This window comes from Stegodyphus dumicola, chromosome 10 (genome assembly GCF_044657685.1).
Source record: "Stegodyphus dumicola isolate Sdum_Otavi_A_Nest chromosome 10, ASM4465768v1".
NCBI lineage: Eukaryota > Metazoa > Arthropoda > Arachnida > Araneae > Eresidae > Stegodyphus > Stegodyphus dumicola.
The window spans coordinates 85,575,615-85,592,608 of NC_140777.1; the positions used below are offsets into that span (position 1 = coordinate 85,575,615).

Here is a 16,994-nt window from a genome sequence, read left to right on the forward strand (position 1 = left end):
GTATTTTTTTAATCCATACTTAAATTTCTTGAATAATGGCAAGACTGTTCAAGAATTTTTGAAATATTTTAGCATGCAATTTGCTGTGTGCAGCATCACAAGATCATGGGAGGATGTGTCTCCAGATACTTTAAAAAGTGCTTGGCAAAATTTATGGCCAGCTACCATATTTATTTCATGGTGAAGGTGATGAAGATAATAGCCATGAATTTTAAAGTTTTTGGATATCGGAAACCAAAGGCGAAATTTTCCAATTAAAGGAATTTGCAAAGAAATGTGGAATAAGTGAAGATGATATAACAGAAGTTTTTCAATGCAATGGCAATCATCAATGAATGAATGGCGAAATCTGTTGCATGGTTCTAAAACTAGAAAATACCGCTACCAACACCATCATAAGGTGGTTGGAGTGGCTGTCTGAAGCTGTACTGATCCAGGGTGAGGAATTTTCTGCTGCCTTTCTGGGAGCTTAGCTGGCAGATATAGATTTAAGTTTCAATGACAAGTGCTTTGGCTTGTCTTTATTATCTGTGAACTAAGCCAAGTTAAATAAAAGGCATACTTGTGTTATAGCAGTTTAAATATGCTGGTGATTACACAATTATTTAAAGATGCAAGGAAGTCTGAAGTTACTGGAAGATTTGCAGAAAAAACTGCAGTTTAGCTACTGAAATAGCTGCTGAGAATTAATGTAGTTGTAAATTATGACCTTTGTGGTGCACTATACGTTAAAGATGGAACTTCAACAAAAAAAGTTGTATGCAGTCTATCTAGGCCTAAAGGCGTATACAGGAAAATTTTGTATAAATTGCACTTACGTTTTAATTCTGTGAGTGTTCCACTGCGCCGCCAGAAATCTTTAAAGTGCGACAAAGCGAGCATTGCAGTGAAGCACGGAAATGAGTAGGAACGTTTTTATAGTAATGGAAAAACATGTATTATGGCTGTATGCATGGTTTTCTGGATATACACAACATTCTTGAATATATATGGATAAATGAGATAAATAGATATACACAAGTCCTACATACAAAAAATATTTACAAATTTTTCAATTTCTTAGCTTTGTGAAACTGTTCAAAGCATGTCACACCTTTTTGATAGAAGCACAAGCCAACTTTGCAGGTTTTGAACATAAAACTTGTTTTGTACGGCTTTTTGTTCCATGCAACAATATGTTTAGAATTCCAAGTAAAAACTTAAAGGGGCCTAGGTGAGATGGATCACTAACCTTCTCATAAAATAAATGAGTTTCATCCGACATATTATCATCGGATTACACAAGTATTCAGGAGCATATATCTCAGTATTGCTGCTATCTTCATGCTCTGATTCAGAATAAGAGGGTAATTCACAAACCACTTTTAGCGCTTCGGAAAGACTTAGACCTCTCCTCGCCATTTATGGAAAATTAATAATAAAAAATTAACTACAATTAATGCTAACGATAAAGAAAAATAAGCTATAAGATATTCAGACACAAAAAATTATCTACACAATTATTGAAAATAAATGGGAAGGAGACTAAAAAGCGACAGTAAAAAATTTGCGCAGCTCTAAGTAAAGCCGACTCAAGCTACTGATAAAAATCCTGCCAGAAAACTACTCACAAAAATTTCAAAATGACCATATTAGGACTTTCACAGCACAAATCACACCTCACCCCTCAAAACTGCTTTGTTTGCATTCATTCCCCCAAAACAACGGAAATAGAAAACATACACAACAGATGTTTTCTTCTAAGACAGATGTTCTGATGCGTAATAGCAAAAGATCGCTAAAGGCGCAGTATTCCCGCTAATGGAACATCCCGTTTTATTCAATGATTCTGCAAATGCTTTTTGTATGAAAAATGTAAAAAAATATATAACAAATAATATAGAGTACAGCGATCAAAATTATACAGAAATTGTTTTTCAAACAAATTTTTTTGCATCACTAAAAAAATATAGAAAATTACTAAAAAATAGGCTGATTTTAATAACACATCATAAATGAAAATTCTGAGTCTCCTTGTGATATGCTGCCATAAACTATTTAAAAAGACAAGTATATTATAAAGGCATTTTTATCCATTTACGGTTGAATTTAACGGTTTCAGAAGCGATTCAAGTTGGGTGTTCCATGTAGTGGAAAACTTAGCAACAAAGGGTTATGGTAGAAGCCGATATCACACAAGCTAAAGGGTCATCATTTCTTTCCCGAGTTCAGAAGGTCTTGATCATAGGCACAGTGCAGATCACTAAAACCCTGACATTGGCCTTGAAATTATGACTTTTGTATTGCTATATGGAGGCATTACTGAGCTAGTTATCACTTCCGCAATGTCAGAACATATCATCTCATAAGAGCTGAAGAATGCATCTTGTGAGGGGACCAGACACAAATTTCTTATTTATGTGCAGTCCACCACAAGGGGTAATTCTGAGAGTTGGAAATGTTGGTCTATGTTGTACCCAAATGGATAAAGTCAATTTTCTAATATTGATTTGTTATGATAATGAGAAAGAGATATACACAGGGTTCATAGCCACATTTTAGTTAAAAAAATAAGCACCTCTATAAGCACTTTTCAAGCACATTTTAAGAAAAAAAAATAAGCACCTGTCTAATTACATTATACACATCTGCATAACTTCAAAAATTAGACTCGTAATTTAAAATATGAGAAATGCAGTATTTATTAAGAGAGAATAAGCATTACCTCAACCATGGAAAATAATTACTTTTTTTTTAAATTTTAAATAACAGTTCAATTTACAGAACTAGTTTACAATGAGAGAAAAAAAAACTATGCAGAGCTAAACTATATTACAAGATTTAATGATGAAATTTCAGTTCAAAATAGAGGAAATAAATAATAATAAGGCATATTTATTCTATTCACTTGGAACTTAATAATAAATACAATTTATTTTTCCACTCATACTGATATTTAACTAATTTAAATCTAAATTCTAAACATTTTCTAAATTTTCATCGTATATCAGTTTTCCCTCAACAGATACTGCAAGCAAAGTAATTTAAGTAAAAAAGAGGAGCATTTCTGAAATCAGAAGAAAGAAATTTGCTTCATGCAGTCATCCTTTAACAGTAGAAGCTTAACTACCCGCATACTTGAAAATTGGCGAATATTCGGACAGTCGAGCGCAACTTGAAAAAAGGGAGCGGAGGGAGAGGATAGACTGTAGCCGTTCTTAAATTTTTCCGTTAAATAAATGCTTTTGACATTTCAATATGTGCATCATATAAAAACAAACTAACGGAACAGAAAAATATTCTGCTTAGCAAGCACAGTAAAACTCTTTTAAGTGTTCATAAACAAATCTCGGACCGAACATCAAAATTAATTATCTCTGCAAAATATCGCAAACGTTATTGCGCAATACGTGTGATATAATTCTTCCCTACATGATATTATGCAATCGGATTCAACAGCTGCCGGTATTGGGAGAATAGAGAACTAAATAAAGGAAAATGAAAGAGACTTACCAATCTGGGGTGTTTTTCATTCTAATTTTTAACAGACTGCGTTAAATTTCCGGAATAGAATCATTCTTCGCTTGGTTTGGTAGACCGCAGAACTTTTAGTCCTATTCAATCCAGATTGGAAAGTGACAAAAAAAAAAAAGGGGTCCGTTGCTTGTTTTGCGGGGAACTGTAACAGTTTCAATATTCGAGATTTTGCAGACAAAGGGGAGAACCTTCCAACCTTCGTACTGTATAATGTATTGGCCAAAAATATAAAATTATTTTGACTATTCGATTACTTTCCCTTTATTTAAGCCATTCCGAATATTATTAATTAGAAAGCTAATCTGTATTAAAACACAACCATTTTTGGAAGTTTACTATACTTCAGCAGTTACTGCAAATATGTTATTATAAACATTCATACATATACTCATAACATATGCATAACGATCATAATAGAAAGGAATATGAACTGACCAAGCGGAACGAGAAAGCAAATTATTAAGATCTTGATAGAAATTCAAACGTGTGTAGTATTTGGGTGGGAGGAAAAGAATGCTGAATGTACTGGAATTTTCTACCGCTTTTGCAATTCTTTGACCAACAGAACGATGGGCACCTGTCTGTACTCTCCGCGCACACCAAAGGTTATGTTAATGCAGAGAAAGGGGGAAAAGCTATTTCCGGGAGTATGATTCACCATCTGACATTCCATATTAGGAAGAAAAGTTGTTTATTTAGTTTCGGCTTTGGTACGGGGAAAAATTGCACGTTCATTTTAAAAAAAGCACTAAAAGCAAAAAAATAAGCACTAAAAACAAAAAAATAAGGGCTTTAAAGAAAAAGTAAGCACCTATAAGGGCCTTTATATTTTATTTTCAAATATAAGGACTTATAAGCACTTATAAGGACCACTACGAACCCTGTATACAGGAATCTAACATTTAGATCTTTCCTTAAATTCCCAAACACAGCTGCAGACACTTTCAAGTACTACAATTGAAAATCAATGGTTTAGCCATTTTTGTTGGATTGATTTCAAGAAAAATTCAATAAAATAAAAGTTTTTTTTTTTTATTACTCACGCATAATTCCAGGTCATCAAGCTTGATTTTAACCTTTGATTTTACGGGAATGAACGAAATTAACTGTAATTCATATTCATCAGGCATCACAACACATACTTGCAAATATAAAACATCGTTGTACGTCAGAACCTGAAAATATTATATTAGATTACATTATTAAAATATGTGAACATTACTCAAACACAAATACTGTCTAATAAAATTCTACAATTATAAAAAATAATAAGAACAGTCTCTGTTTAAATATCTACAGTATAGTGAAAACAAAAGACATTATAAAAATTGTATAAAAATTATTACACTTGTAAAAGCTTTCCTTCTGGCATCTTTAAGGAGCTTATTTTTCAGGTATACAACAGGCGTAAGAGGAACTACAGAAAAAAAAGTGAAATACTTCAATATATATTACACTTCATATTTTTTCAATAAACAAGCATTAATTTTTGAAAACATTATATACTACACATACATTAAATTGCAGAAGCATACACTTATGCACATGTAAATTAGGCGGCATAAAAGTGTTTAAAGTGATAAAAATACAAAATAACATGAACGATAACTGAACAGTTCTATGCATTAAGAAATTAATATGAAAAGTTTTAATCCAGGATCAGTGAGTTTCAGATGAATACATCTAGCAAAATTCACAGCAATGGATCAGAAAAATGCAGGCCAGCAGAATAGCCAACCTGCTCCCAAAGAAGAAAAAAAAAATACAATATTTAGAGATTTATTGCTTGTGCCCCAGCTAATGAAAAAGTGATTAGCAGATCCGCATGTAAACCAACCCCTGTAATTTAGCTTTAGAAAAAGTCCCAAAAAATTGGCTCGTATACAGATATATATGATAGTAGTTATTATAGAATGAAACAAATAAAATATAAAATGAAACTGTATGAAAGGGTTATGTAATTAAATTATATTAAAAAATTACATCCAAAATTTTTCATATGCTTAAAATCTGAATTTTATTTTGATTTGTGCATTCAAATATTATTCCAAAATAGAAAAAACACTTTAATATCAAGTTTAACGAAAGTTTCCAGTTACCACAAATATCTGGGCAAACAGTTTGCATTGGCATGTTTAGTCATATTTTGACAAACAATTTTTGGCATCTGAAAGAAAAAGACTTGCTTTAGAACACTGGTTTGTGAAATTTGTAAAAACAAATATTAGTGTACAAGGTGTCTGAAATGGAAATATCATGCTAGCAGATTAGAACCATCATTCACTCCCAATTCTATAGCAAAAAGTCAGCCACAGAATGTCACTAAATTATGTGTACAGCTTTAGGTACTAATATTGTATCATATGACACTGTGAAGGTTTGGTACCGAAAGTTCAAAAATAACAAACAACTATGACATTCAAGAAGCAGAGCACTCTGGATGGCCTATTAATGTTGATGAGGGCAGCCTACGAAATCCTGTAGAACATCCGTAGGCAACCAGCTTGCTAAGGAGTTGGACATTAGTGCCATGTCTATTAGTCGTGCTATGCATAGCATAGACTTGACATCCAAGTTCAACTGCTGCGTGCCGCATGAAGTGACTCAAGCAGATAAGGACAGACGTCTTAGAGCCTGCACTAATCTGCTTGAATATCAATGCAAGGACAGAATTCTGGACAGGATCATCACTTATGATGAGAAGTGGATTTACTTTAAAACACAGGCTGGAAAGGGGGTTGGTCTATAAATATCTACAGTCTAGTGTCGGCAGCATCACAAAGCGGAATTTGACTAACGAAAAGTTCATTCTTTGTATTTGGTGGGATTGCTGTGCTATTATCCACAAAGAGTAGCTGAAAAAGGTAAAACCCCAATAGTAAGGTGTGCCAGACATGAAAAATTCCAACTCCCCACAGATCAAACTGCACCAATAAATAATGCAGTTTCTGAAAACATGCACATGGGTTCAGTAGAAAATATGAAAACCTTACCTCAGATCTTCATGCCTAACGAACAACGTCTAAGTTTTTAAGATGGCGTATCATTCAGTGGAAGAATATCAGACTATTTCTCTGATGGAGCCCCCGAGGCAAGCGACAAAGTGACCTTTTTTTCCCCCTTGCTCTCCACTGCAACAATGGAGGAAGAAAGTAGAAGGAAACGCTGTCCTTTTTTCACATTTGACACAGTACTGCCATACTTCGATAATCTAAGGCGATGCTGCACCTTCCACATGTGAAAATTCCACATGTATAAAAAAGCAAGGACACTTGCACTACAAAAAAAATTCACTGCCTTCGTTCTTCCATGACTGCATTTGTTTCAACAAAGACTTCATTTCAGAATAATTTATCTCATGTGCCCACTGCAGCTCACCAGAGCTGGCGAAATCATGCTTCACATGGTAGTTCCCCTTTATTCTGTTTCCAAGGACTGGAAAAGAAATATTTAAAACAGCCAACTATATCAAACCTTTTTGCATCCTCATCTAAACAAGACGATGGACTACAAGCCTTATATCATTGTTGATCCCCAAAGCGGAGAAAAACGCACCTTACCTGGCAAGGAATTGATCTTGATGACAGTTAAAGAGGTAACAAAAACTGTTAATTATAAGATACTGTGAAGGAATATCTGCATTCTGACAAGTATATTTGTATTTTGACATTGCATGCAGTATCCAGTTGCACTGCACCTATGTAAACTCACTATGACGCAAGTACAAAGACTTGAACTTTTTGCCGAGAGATTAATTTGCACTTGTACTTCAGTGTTCCTTCTTGTTCAAGGTCAACGGCGTTGGCTTATCATCAAGTATTTAGTTTGTGTTTTACCTTTTATATACAGTTAATTTTACGGTTTCCTAAACTCTTCGGCCTCCTCTTTCCCCCCCCCTAACCTTCTGACAAGTTTGGAGTATCGTGATGCAAACAATCGCCATAACACCATTACATATCATCACAAAAATTCTTCTGAGTAATAATTCATTAAAAAGAAAAATGCTTGAAATGGTCAAACACACTGAAATAGCATTATGCGATTACTTTCAAATTTTCCATTCAGCTTGATGAATCAACTCAAACAAATAACGAAGCACTACTCTTATATGTTCGATTCATAAAAGAAAAAGAAATTTATCAAGAGTTAATATTTGCCAAAAATTTGAGCATCCATACAAAGGGAGAATCAATATTTAAAAATCATCTGCAAGTTTTTTTTCAAAAGAATGAAATTCCCATTTCTAATATTTTGTCAGCTCCTAATAATGGTGCTCCAGCAATGGCGAGGCATCATAAGGGTTTCATAGCACATTTGAAACATGCAAACCAAATGTACTCACTGCGCATTGTGTTATTTGTAGTCAGGATTGGATGCAAAAAATCTGAATTAATATCCACATGTGTCGCCTCATTGCATTATTAAAGCTGATAACTGAGATTAAAATCAATTAGTGCATGATAGATTATTTGGCCAACTTTGTAGGGAAAATGATGAAGATTACAATCGCCTGCTGCTGCAGTCAGAAATTTGTTGGTTGTCCAAAGGCATTTACCTGAATTGTTTTACAATTTTTTTGACTCAGTACTCTAACTTCCATGAAAACACAGATGAAAAACTGCATGAAGACCTGATTACATCCAAAAATGGCATCACTTATTAGACAGACTTGTTTAAAATATGTCATATAAAGTCAATTTACAATTGCATGATAATGAAATTAATTTAATTAAAAAAAGTCATAGCTGCTTTTGTGGGAAAACTTCCTGTCTATCGAAATCTAGGTAAAAGTGATTACAGTCACTTTCCTGCATTATCAGCAATCTCTGCAAAAATAAAATTTACTTACTTGCTGCCAACACTTGGACATTCTTCATGGGATTTTATTGAATGATTTCAGGATATTTTATATATCCCATATATATACAGTCAAAAGTCGTTAATTCGGACACCCATAATCCAGAATGATCTATAATCCGGACCACAAAGCTACAAACTTTCTGCGCATGCGTCCGTAAGACCTTTACCGCTGTGAATTTGCGTGTGCGCAAAATACATTTAAGAATGCGCGTTTAATGTATAACGGATGGGATAAGCTAAGCTAAAATTATCTAATTATCTATTTCAGTTAATGTTGCAGATTGCATTGTTCCTTAATCTTCGAATTGGATCCGGATTATTATTTTTTGCAGACTGTTAGAGCAATTTTATAAAAGTAAGCTTGAACTTTCGATTATGTCAAATAGAATTTCCGATATATATTTACTAATATGTAAAGGATATACAAAGCGAAAGTATCTTTCGAAGTCCATTAAACAAAAAGTGGAATTGCTGCAAAAAATGGATAAAGGCATATCCTTTGTTTATCTAAACTTTAACGTTTGTTTATCTAAACTTTGTTTATCTTTAACACTGCGGTGGCCTGCAATGAATTGGAAGTTGATCTGTCAGCACTATCCTTATCTTAAGGGCAGATGTTTTTATTTTATTTGGCTTATAATTGCTTACTCAATGTAGTATTTCATCTCGTCTTTGATATGATTTAAATCAAATACCTCGTCATTATAATTCGCTTCGGATAGCGAAGAAAGTAACAGAGGTTATTGAAAACGAAAAAATTTCGAATGACAAATTAGTCGGTATTCTCGACACAGCAATTATAGGACTTGAACAGCGGAACTTTGTAACTGAACAAGAAATTATGTCTAGTTTATAGAATTAAAGAGAATGTATTATAACATAAAAAACGAAGCAACTTAAACAACTTACATTGAAAGAAATGTTTAATAAAGTAAACAAATAAATATTAAGTTTTTTTTGTAAATTTTGATACACTTTAGATCATAATTGTTCTTTATTTCGTAAATTACGGTTTCATATTTTTAATTTTATAATTTCTGCATGCCATTTTACCAGATTTAAACTGATGATCTATAATCCAGAAAAATCGATAATCCGGAATCGCCGAAGTCCCGACGAGTCCGGATTAACGACTTTTGACTGTATATATATATATTGAATATACTGAGTTTCGGTTTTAGATCCTTTCGCAAATGCTGATACAGCATAATCATTAAACTTAGAAGAGAAACTAGAACTGAAAGTAAATTTCAGAAATGGATACCAAAAGCTCTGGCTTCAAAAATTTATACCTGCTCTCTACACTCGACTGACTGCAAGCAAGATTATAGAAATTTTTATCTGCTTTTCTTTTAATGAATTTGGCTAATTGTTGATTCAGAGCAGTAGCTAATTTATTGTCTAAGAAAAAAACAGACTGCACATCACTAAACATGGCAATTCGCAACTGATATTAATGGAACTGAAACCTAATATTTAACAAGTTCTTAAAACTCTCCCAGCCTCAACCATCTCATTAATGTTTTTATATCAAACTGATTTTGTGTTTATTTTTAAATTTTTAATAAACAATATTTTACTACATTTGATGGTCTTTTAATTCATTTTTACTTTGTGATTCTTGACAGATAGATAAACAAATTAAATAGGTATAGATAATATGCAACAATATTTTAATATTTGGTAAAATTAACTATCGGAAAGGCGCATTAGATACTTCCCCCTTGTGAAGAGAGTGCGGTCCAGAAAAGTTTAGAAATTTCTGCTTTAAAGCATTGGAGACTTTAATTTTTCCAATTATTAATAATTTTATTTCATTACAGCATATATCGAAGCAGCATAAAATAATCACATGATCTTTTGATGTTTCCCATCCTTTTGAACTTTCAGTGTTTAAGAAATACATATTTCGAGGAAAAGCAACTTATAATACAGAACCATTTAAATTAGCATTATAAATGTTTTGAGGACAATACTTCACAGATAATATAGGCTATTTATTGTTATTATTAGTCCTGCAACATGTAAATCAGCATCTTTTCTTCCCCCCCCATCATGAATGTATTATTAAATTATGTTTTTTTCTTTCTTTCATCAACTAAACCAGTAAATGGTTACTATAAAATCATCTTTTCCAATTTGTACAGCTAAGTCTTCAACTTTCTTCTGATCAATGGGCCATTGACTGATACATGAGCATTCGTAATCGACATCTTGAAATGCTTTTACAAAACTATCATCAATCCCACTGTGCATTCTTTTACAGTTTACATTTTGACTTTGCTTTGATTTCCAAATATCTGTGCAATTCTTCACAATCTTGAATAAGATGGGTTAAGAAGTATTTAACTAAATAGCAGTATTCCCCCTCACTTAATTATGAGAGTTGGTCAAAGCAATTTAATAAGTTGACTTCATCCATCAGATCCAGGTGTCTTCTTTTGTTAGATTCCAAGACACAATTGACTAAGCAGGCGGGAGGGAAGAGAGAGAAAAGGCTCCAAAGCAAATGAAGGGATATTTTGGCTTAAAAAATGGGTTATTTTCCACATATTTGCCTTAAATCCAAATCAGAATTAGTACATATTTAACAACATACATTTTTCCATCTAATGTATTTTTTTTTTTAAGATTGCAGAACAAAAAATTCACCCTGCCGCATAGAAGTACCTCGAGCGATATTTGGCATTATTTTGTCAAATTAGATTTTAAAAAAAGGAAAATGTTGGTATTGTCAGCAGACAATTTCCTATTACTTGAAATCTGCCTCCAATCTGATATTTTCTTTACACTGTGCTTCACAATAGCAAAATAATACCAATTACAGCAATAAATAAAATAATGTAGTCTTTAACAAAAGTGGGTTTAGTTTTCATTATTTTTTAACTTTTTGAGCAATTTTTTATTCCAGAATTTTATGTTAGTTCTGTGTGGAAAGGTCCTTTTTAAGGAATCTCAAAAGCACAGTCGAAATCGGTCCAGGGAGTGAGCAATTTGATAGAGTTTATTCCACCGATCCCACTCCTTGTTTCATTCTTTCTGCTTCCCTCCCATCTTTGCATACCACTCTAGATCCATGCCTGTTCCGAGTGCATTAATCAGGGTCATTATTAGTGATCAGTAAATCGTTAAAAAAAAAAAAAAAAAAAAGATTCAGTTCAGTGAGCGAATGGTTCCGATCTTATCCCTTATAGGACTGGTTTTGCCCATCAGTAATGCCTACTGTATATACTTTGATGGTTAAACATGTTATTAGGTTCTCAGCTAGTAGGCAAGATAGTGTATGTTTTGAAATACACGTTAGCTACATTTAAGCTATTCTAATCAAGTTCTCCATCTACTTCCAGTTGAAAACATTAACATAAATTTCCAGGATCCATTTGTAAGCAGCTGCCTTTAAATAACATTTATCAGTTAGATATGCATAGTTTACTTTGTTTCCATCAGGGCTGTAGAGTTGGAGTCGGAATCAGGCGGATTTTGGGGTAAAAGAAGTCTGAGCTGGAGTCGCTACAAACAGGTCGACTCAGACTCCAGTTTTTGTTGGTTAGTTTTTGAATTTGAAATGAAATTAAAATGAATTGAAGAAAAAATTAATGACAAAGCTGACTTATTATTTTTATTTATGGATTATATACGTTAATAAGCAGTTATCTTCTATTTTATTGACATATTAATAAATAAACATAATGGAGGAGGATAAATGTGATATTTGCCATTAATGATTAAATTTAGTTACAAATTTCAGTGGCAAATTTAGGTAAGCAGCAATAACAGCAAGAACTCCCAAAACTGATGCCATTCTTAGGAAGCGAGCAGGAAAAGGAGCAATTATTGATCAAGCAATGCGATAAAGAAGTACATATTTGATGATAAAGAGGTTGTTAGAATTAAGAACTTTTTTAGAAGATGTAGATAACCCTAATGTATCACTAACAGAAAGACTGTGGAGTGATCTCGCAGAATTGGAAACTCTTCTTTCTACACTGTATACAGCCACAAAAAAGCAGCAATCTGAAGAACTGACAGGAGGTGAGAATAGAAGAGTGGGATGTTTGTCCTTTCTGAAATGGAGGGTTTATTGCAGAAGGAATCATTTCTTCAATGAAGAAAAGAGAAACTAGTTTGCTAGACAATGAGATCTTGCTGGGTTCAATATATGTAGATCCAAAACACTGAACTTTCTTGAATGACGAACAAATTAAAAAGACAAAGAAAGCCATCTATGAACTTTCATTAATAAAATTATTCTCAGAACAATTGGAGAATTCAAAGGACAGTCAAACTGCAGACATTGCAATCGAGTCTCTACCATCCTCTTTCAGTAATGAACTAGATTTTGAGAAATATTTTTGGATAATAATGAAAAGGCTAAGGCAAAGTGAATGAAAATAATGTTGCGTGCGTACGGGTTCGTTATGAAATGAATGCACAAGTCCAATGAAAAATGAACAAAATTTATTATTATCACAACAAAAATGCTTAAATTTCCTCAGATATTTGTGCAGTATTACAATATCTCACAGTAGTTATCTTTTAACTACTCAAACATTCAAGAGAACTTAATTCAAAACAGCTAAAGAAAGCTAATCCGTGAATTCGCTACGGTCAACAAGAGCAGTTTTCTAAGCAAACTCTTAAAACAACAGCAAACTACTATTAACAATGAACTGAGAGGTTTTCATGCCGCTTAATATAAGCTTTTTAAATGCACGAGAATTTTCTAGCACTTTCTCAAAATCAAAAAGAGATATTTATTTATTAAATGTTAAATGCACGCGCTCTTGTATTTTTAATTTTCAGGGGCTTAGCTTTCCTTTAATATTCATCACACGCTGGACTGCACACGGAATAAAACAATTTAATTTATAATTTAACTAACATTAGCTATTAAAATACCAGTTCTGTAACAATAAAGAACTAAGAGCCTTTAGATGTAAAAATAAAAAAATACAAATAAGATTTCACATAGCATTTAAAAAAATAAAGAAATATGATTGCGCTTGCAAGGCACCTTGTTTAGAACTTCCAGTAAATTTTAGGTGAGCCCTAAGGCTTTTACAGTTGTCGAGTAAATGGGTGAAAACATCCCACCCTTAGGCCAAAAGTCAAGGTTCAGAGCAAGTTCTGAGCATCAGTAGTCGGATTACTCAAATTAGTGGATCGCAGTAGATTATTTATGAATTAAATGCTATTAAGCACGCTTTTAAGATTTTATGAGTAGAGATTTTAAACTAGATAGACTGCTTTCTGTGCAAGGTGGTTAAGTAATGGCATCCAGGTGGAGCTTAGCAAATATCTGGAGGCTGCCAGTAGCCAATGACGTGAATGCATCACATTAAAAGTGTTCTTTTCAAGTGAAAAAGTACATTTACAATGAAATTTTTACAAGAATATGATAAATATGATACACACGAATGATAGAAAAACAATGATTAATCTAAAAATGTAAAATTTAATTTACGAAAAATCAAAATGTAATGTGAAGAGATGGACGAATCGTGAAGCTTGTTTGGAGTCACGTGTCCCATTGTTAAGTTTCTTGTACATTTGAAGTCTTGAGTAGATACTGTTCTTGAAATACAAGAAACAACAGTTCTTTCAGTAAAATAAAAATATCCTAATTAAATGATGAAATTTTCTTGAATAAATGAGATAAAAATCACTTGCAGGTAGGGCGCTTGATTTATGTCCTTGAGGAGGAGTTGTTCTTATATTTATGTTCTTGAGGAGGAGAATGTCAAGCTGTAACCCATGTGTATATGTTTACATATATATGAGGGAGTCGGAGTCTTTAAAATTCCAGGAGTCAGAGTCTGTCATTTTCCCTACCAACTCCATAGCCCTGGTTTCCAAAACCTTCTATTTATTATCATTAATATTCAGATCAGTGTTTCATTACGAGTTTGATGACTTCTTTTCATATAATCTGTATATTGTCATGATACTTAAATATCAACTTGTTTAATATTTTTATTATATTTTTCAGTACTATTCCGTTTTGAGGACCGTAAAAAAAAAATTGCCAACTATTGTTGATGCCAGTGCTACCAAAAATAACTGCGGCAACCATAATGCAAGAAAGGAAGTATAATAGTAAATAACTATCTAAGATTATTGTTTTAATTTAGATGAAAGGTTAATTTCCTATAATACTTTTCTATTATTATAATTTATATAAAAAAGGCTAAACATAACTGAATGGAAGCATAAGAGTAAATAACTATTTCAGATCATTATTATAATTTATATAAATAAAAGCTAAACATAACTGAATGGATTCCAGCATCGCTATTTCACTACCGAGTTATCGCTAAAGCATAATTTCATCTTGTTGGTTGTTCAAACATAATTTTCTATAATGAATTGAAAAAGTTCTCGGTAAAGTGCAGAATTGCCCACTTATTTGTTTGCCGCTTTTTACAATGGTAAAAACAATTGGATTTTTGTCAATTTTCTTTTACTTTTTAAGTGAAAATAGGTCGATGTCTACATAGATAAAGTCAAGGGTGTGCGCAGTGCCATTTTTGTGCAATTCTGGGATTTTGTTTTTTAAGTGAAAATAGGTCAATGTGTACATGGATACTGAGTATGTGCAGTTCTTAAAAACATGTCAAGCAGTGGGTGATTCTGCACTTTCCCCAAAATTCTATTGTCATGGTTAATTCCCAAATTGTTAAATCCACAGGATATCAAAAAAGGATTTAAAATTAAAAAAGGATTTTAAAATTAAACTAGTATTTCAATGGCGTCTCAAATATAGAACTATCTAAACTTATGCAATTTGAATAAGCACGTACGCGAGATTTGGCGCGCTGTGAAATGGGCGCCTTTGTTAGATTTGCCGCTTTTGCACATAATTTTTTATGGCCCTTAAAACGAAATAGTACCTATTTTTTCATAATGAAGTTAAATAAATCAAATTTTAGCTTCAAAAATCATTCAAAGATCGCAATGGATCTCTAGATTACAGTTCAAAAACCTGATTTAGTTCACAAAACAAATACTTTAAATAAAAAGATAATATTTACCAAACAATGCAAATATCATGACCCGATAAAAAAAATATGTTATGCCATTCAGAGACTTTTAATACAAATAAAAACATTACGATTAAACTGCACGTATAAACAGAGAAGGCTTACCTTCTTCAAGTAGAAACTTTTCGTTTCTTGGGAACATTGAGTGTTTAAGGAAAAAAAATTTTGCTACAATGAAGTTTAAATCTTTGTGTCTAAAAAAAAAATAAAATAGCTTAGGAAAAAAATCTGTAAAAATACACACAAATCTGACAATTTTAAGAAACAAAATAAAATGGAAACATTTTAAGAACTAGCATAACCTAAAATTAATATTCATTGCACTATAGAACAATAAAAGACTAGTCTCATTCATATTAGTTTCATACTATCAGGAGTACAAATATCGGAGTTTTCTAATATTAGGAGATGAGTAAGAAAAATGACATTTTCGGAGTTTTTAATTAATATCTCGGCTGATTAAAGTTGAACGAAGATGAGAATGATCGAAATAGCTTCTTACGAATTTTTCGAATCTGGGGGGTACCTCTCTCGAAATTCACCTCCCTGCCATTATGGAGGAGATAATGCCACAAAGAAACAGCACAAAGATTTTAATAGCACAGATTTTCATGTAAAGTAAAGGGAAAATATAATTAAATGCTAATTCGCTATACATGATAGCTTAAGTAATAATCTAAAATGGTATCAAATATTATGACATTAGGACATAAAACTTTTTTTTTCTAAAGTTATGATAGGGAACACAAACGGAATGATTCATTTTGTTTCCCATCTATCCCAAGAGAATGTTTTAAAATAAAGGTGCATCATCTCGACAGGGTTAAAAAAACTGAGTGAACATATCTGACAGGTTGGTTACCAAATTTTAAAACTGCCATGGCATAAAACAGTTACAAAATTTCGGAAGGAAAAGCATTAGCTGATACTTAATCACTTGAACAATCTGCAGATGAATTCACTGAACATCATAATTTAGGGTGAAACGTTACCTACAGAGAAAAATTTATTATCTAGACAAAAGTGTCTTTTATGGCAACATGTGGCCTAAAATATCTTGACAACCTCTGCAAAAATGGCCCCATATGGTATCAAAGATTTCAAAGTGAAACTAATGATTTTGGCATGTGTAAATGCCGCGGCAAAGGGCAAACGAAAACTTTTAAATCAGAAAATATTCACACCCTCAAGCATTTAAAAGAATACACATTTTCCTTCTTATCTATCATTCAAATAAAGAGCATACATAACACAAACATTAATAAATGTTTGGTTTAAAAATCATTTCATATTTGAAGTTTGGCAATATTTTACCGGATGATGCAAAAATTGCCCCGCTTATAGACAACTGCTTGGCTCATAATTCACAGAAAATTTTAGTAATAACATCTCTGTTTTGTTCTTTTCTCCAAGTTGCACACCCATCATTTAGCCAATAGGTATTGAAGTGCTCCGTGTGCTGAAATGCAGATGTAAAGTACCCCTTTTTCAGATGAAGTGATCCTACAAATGAAGAGGAGAATACTCAAGGTCTCAATTCCAGACTTTTTTTATTCAAACTGAATAAGTAACCACTTA

General features: G+C 32.6%; 1 protein-coding gene across 8 annotated transcripts in view; it reads right to left on the reverse strand.

Annotated features, from left to right (window-relative positions):
• The window catches only part of LOC118193430 (uncharacterized), a 123,925-nt gene that overhangs the window by 81,942 nt on the left and 24,989 nt on the right, over window positions 1-16,994 (reverse strand). For 5 of the 8 annotated variants that reach the window (XM_035364518.2, XM_035364516.2, XM_035364520.2 and 2 more), the window contains 3 exons: window positions 15,522-15,610; window positions 4,863-4,933; window positions 4,560-4,691 (listed from right to left, as the gene is read on the reverse strand). In XM_035364518.2, coding sequence (XP_035220409.2) covers window positions 4,560-4,691; window positions 4,863-4,933; window positions 15,522-15,610 — 292 coding nt within the window. The remainder of the gene's footprint in view (window positions 1-4,559; window positions 4,692-4,862; window positions 4,934-15,521; window positions 15,611-16,994) is intronic. The other 3 variants (XM_035364523.2, XM_035364522.2, XM_035364521.2) reach the window with 1 other exon arrangement.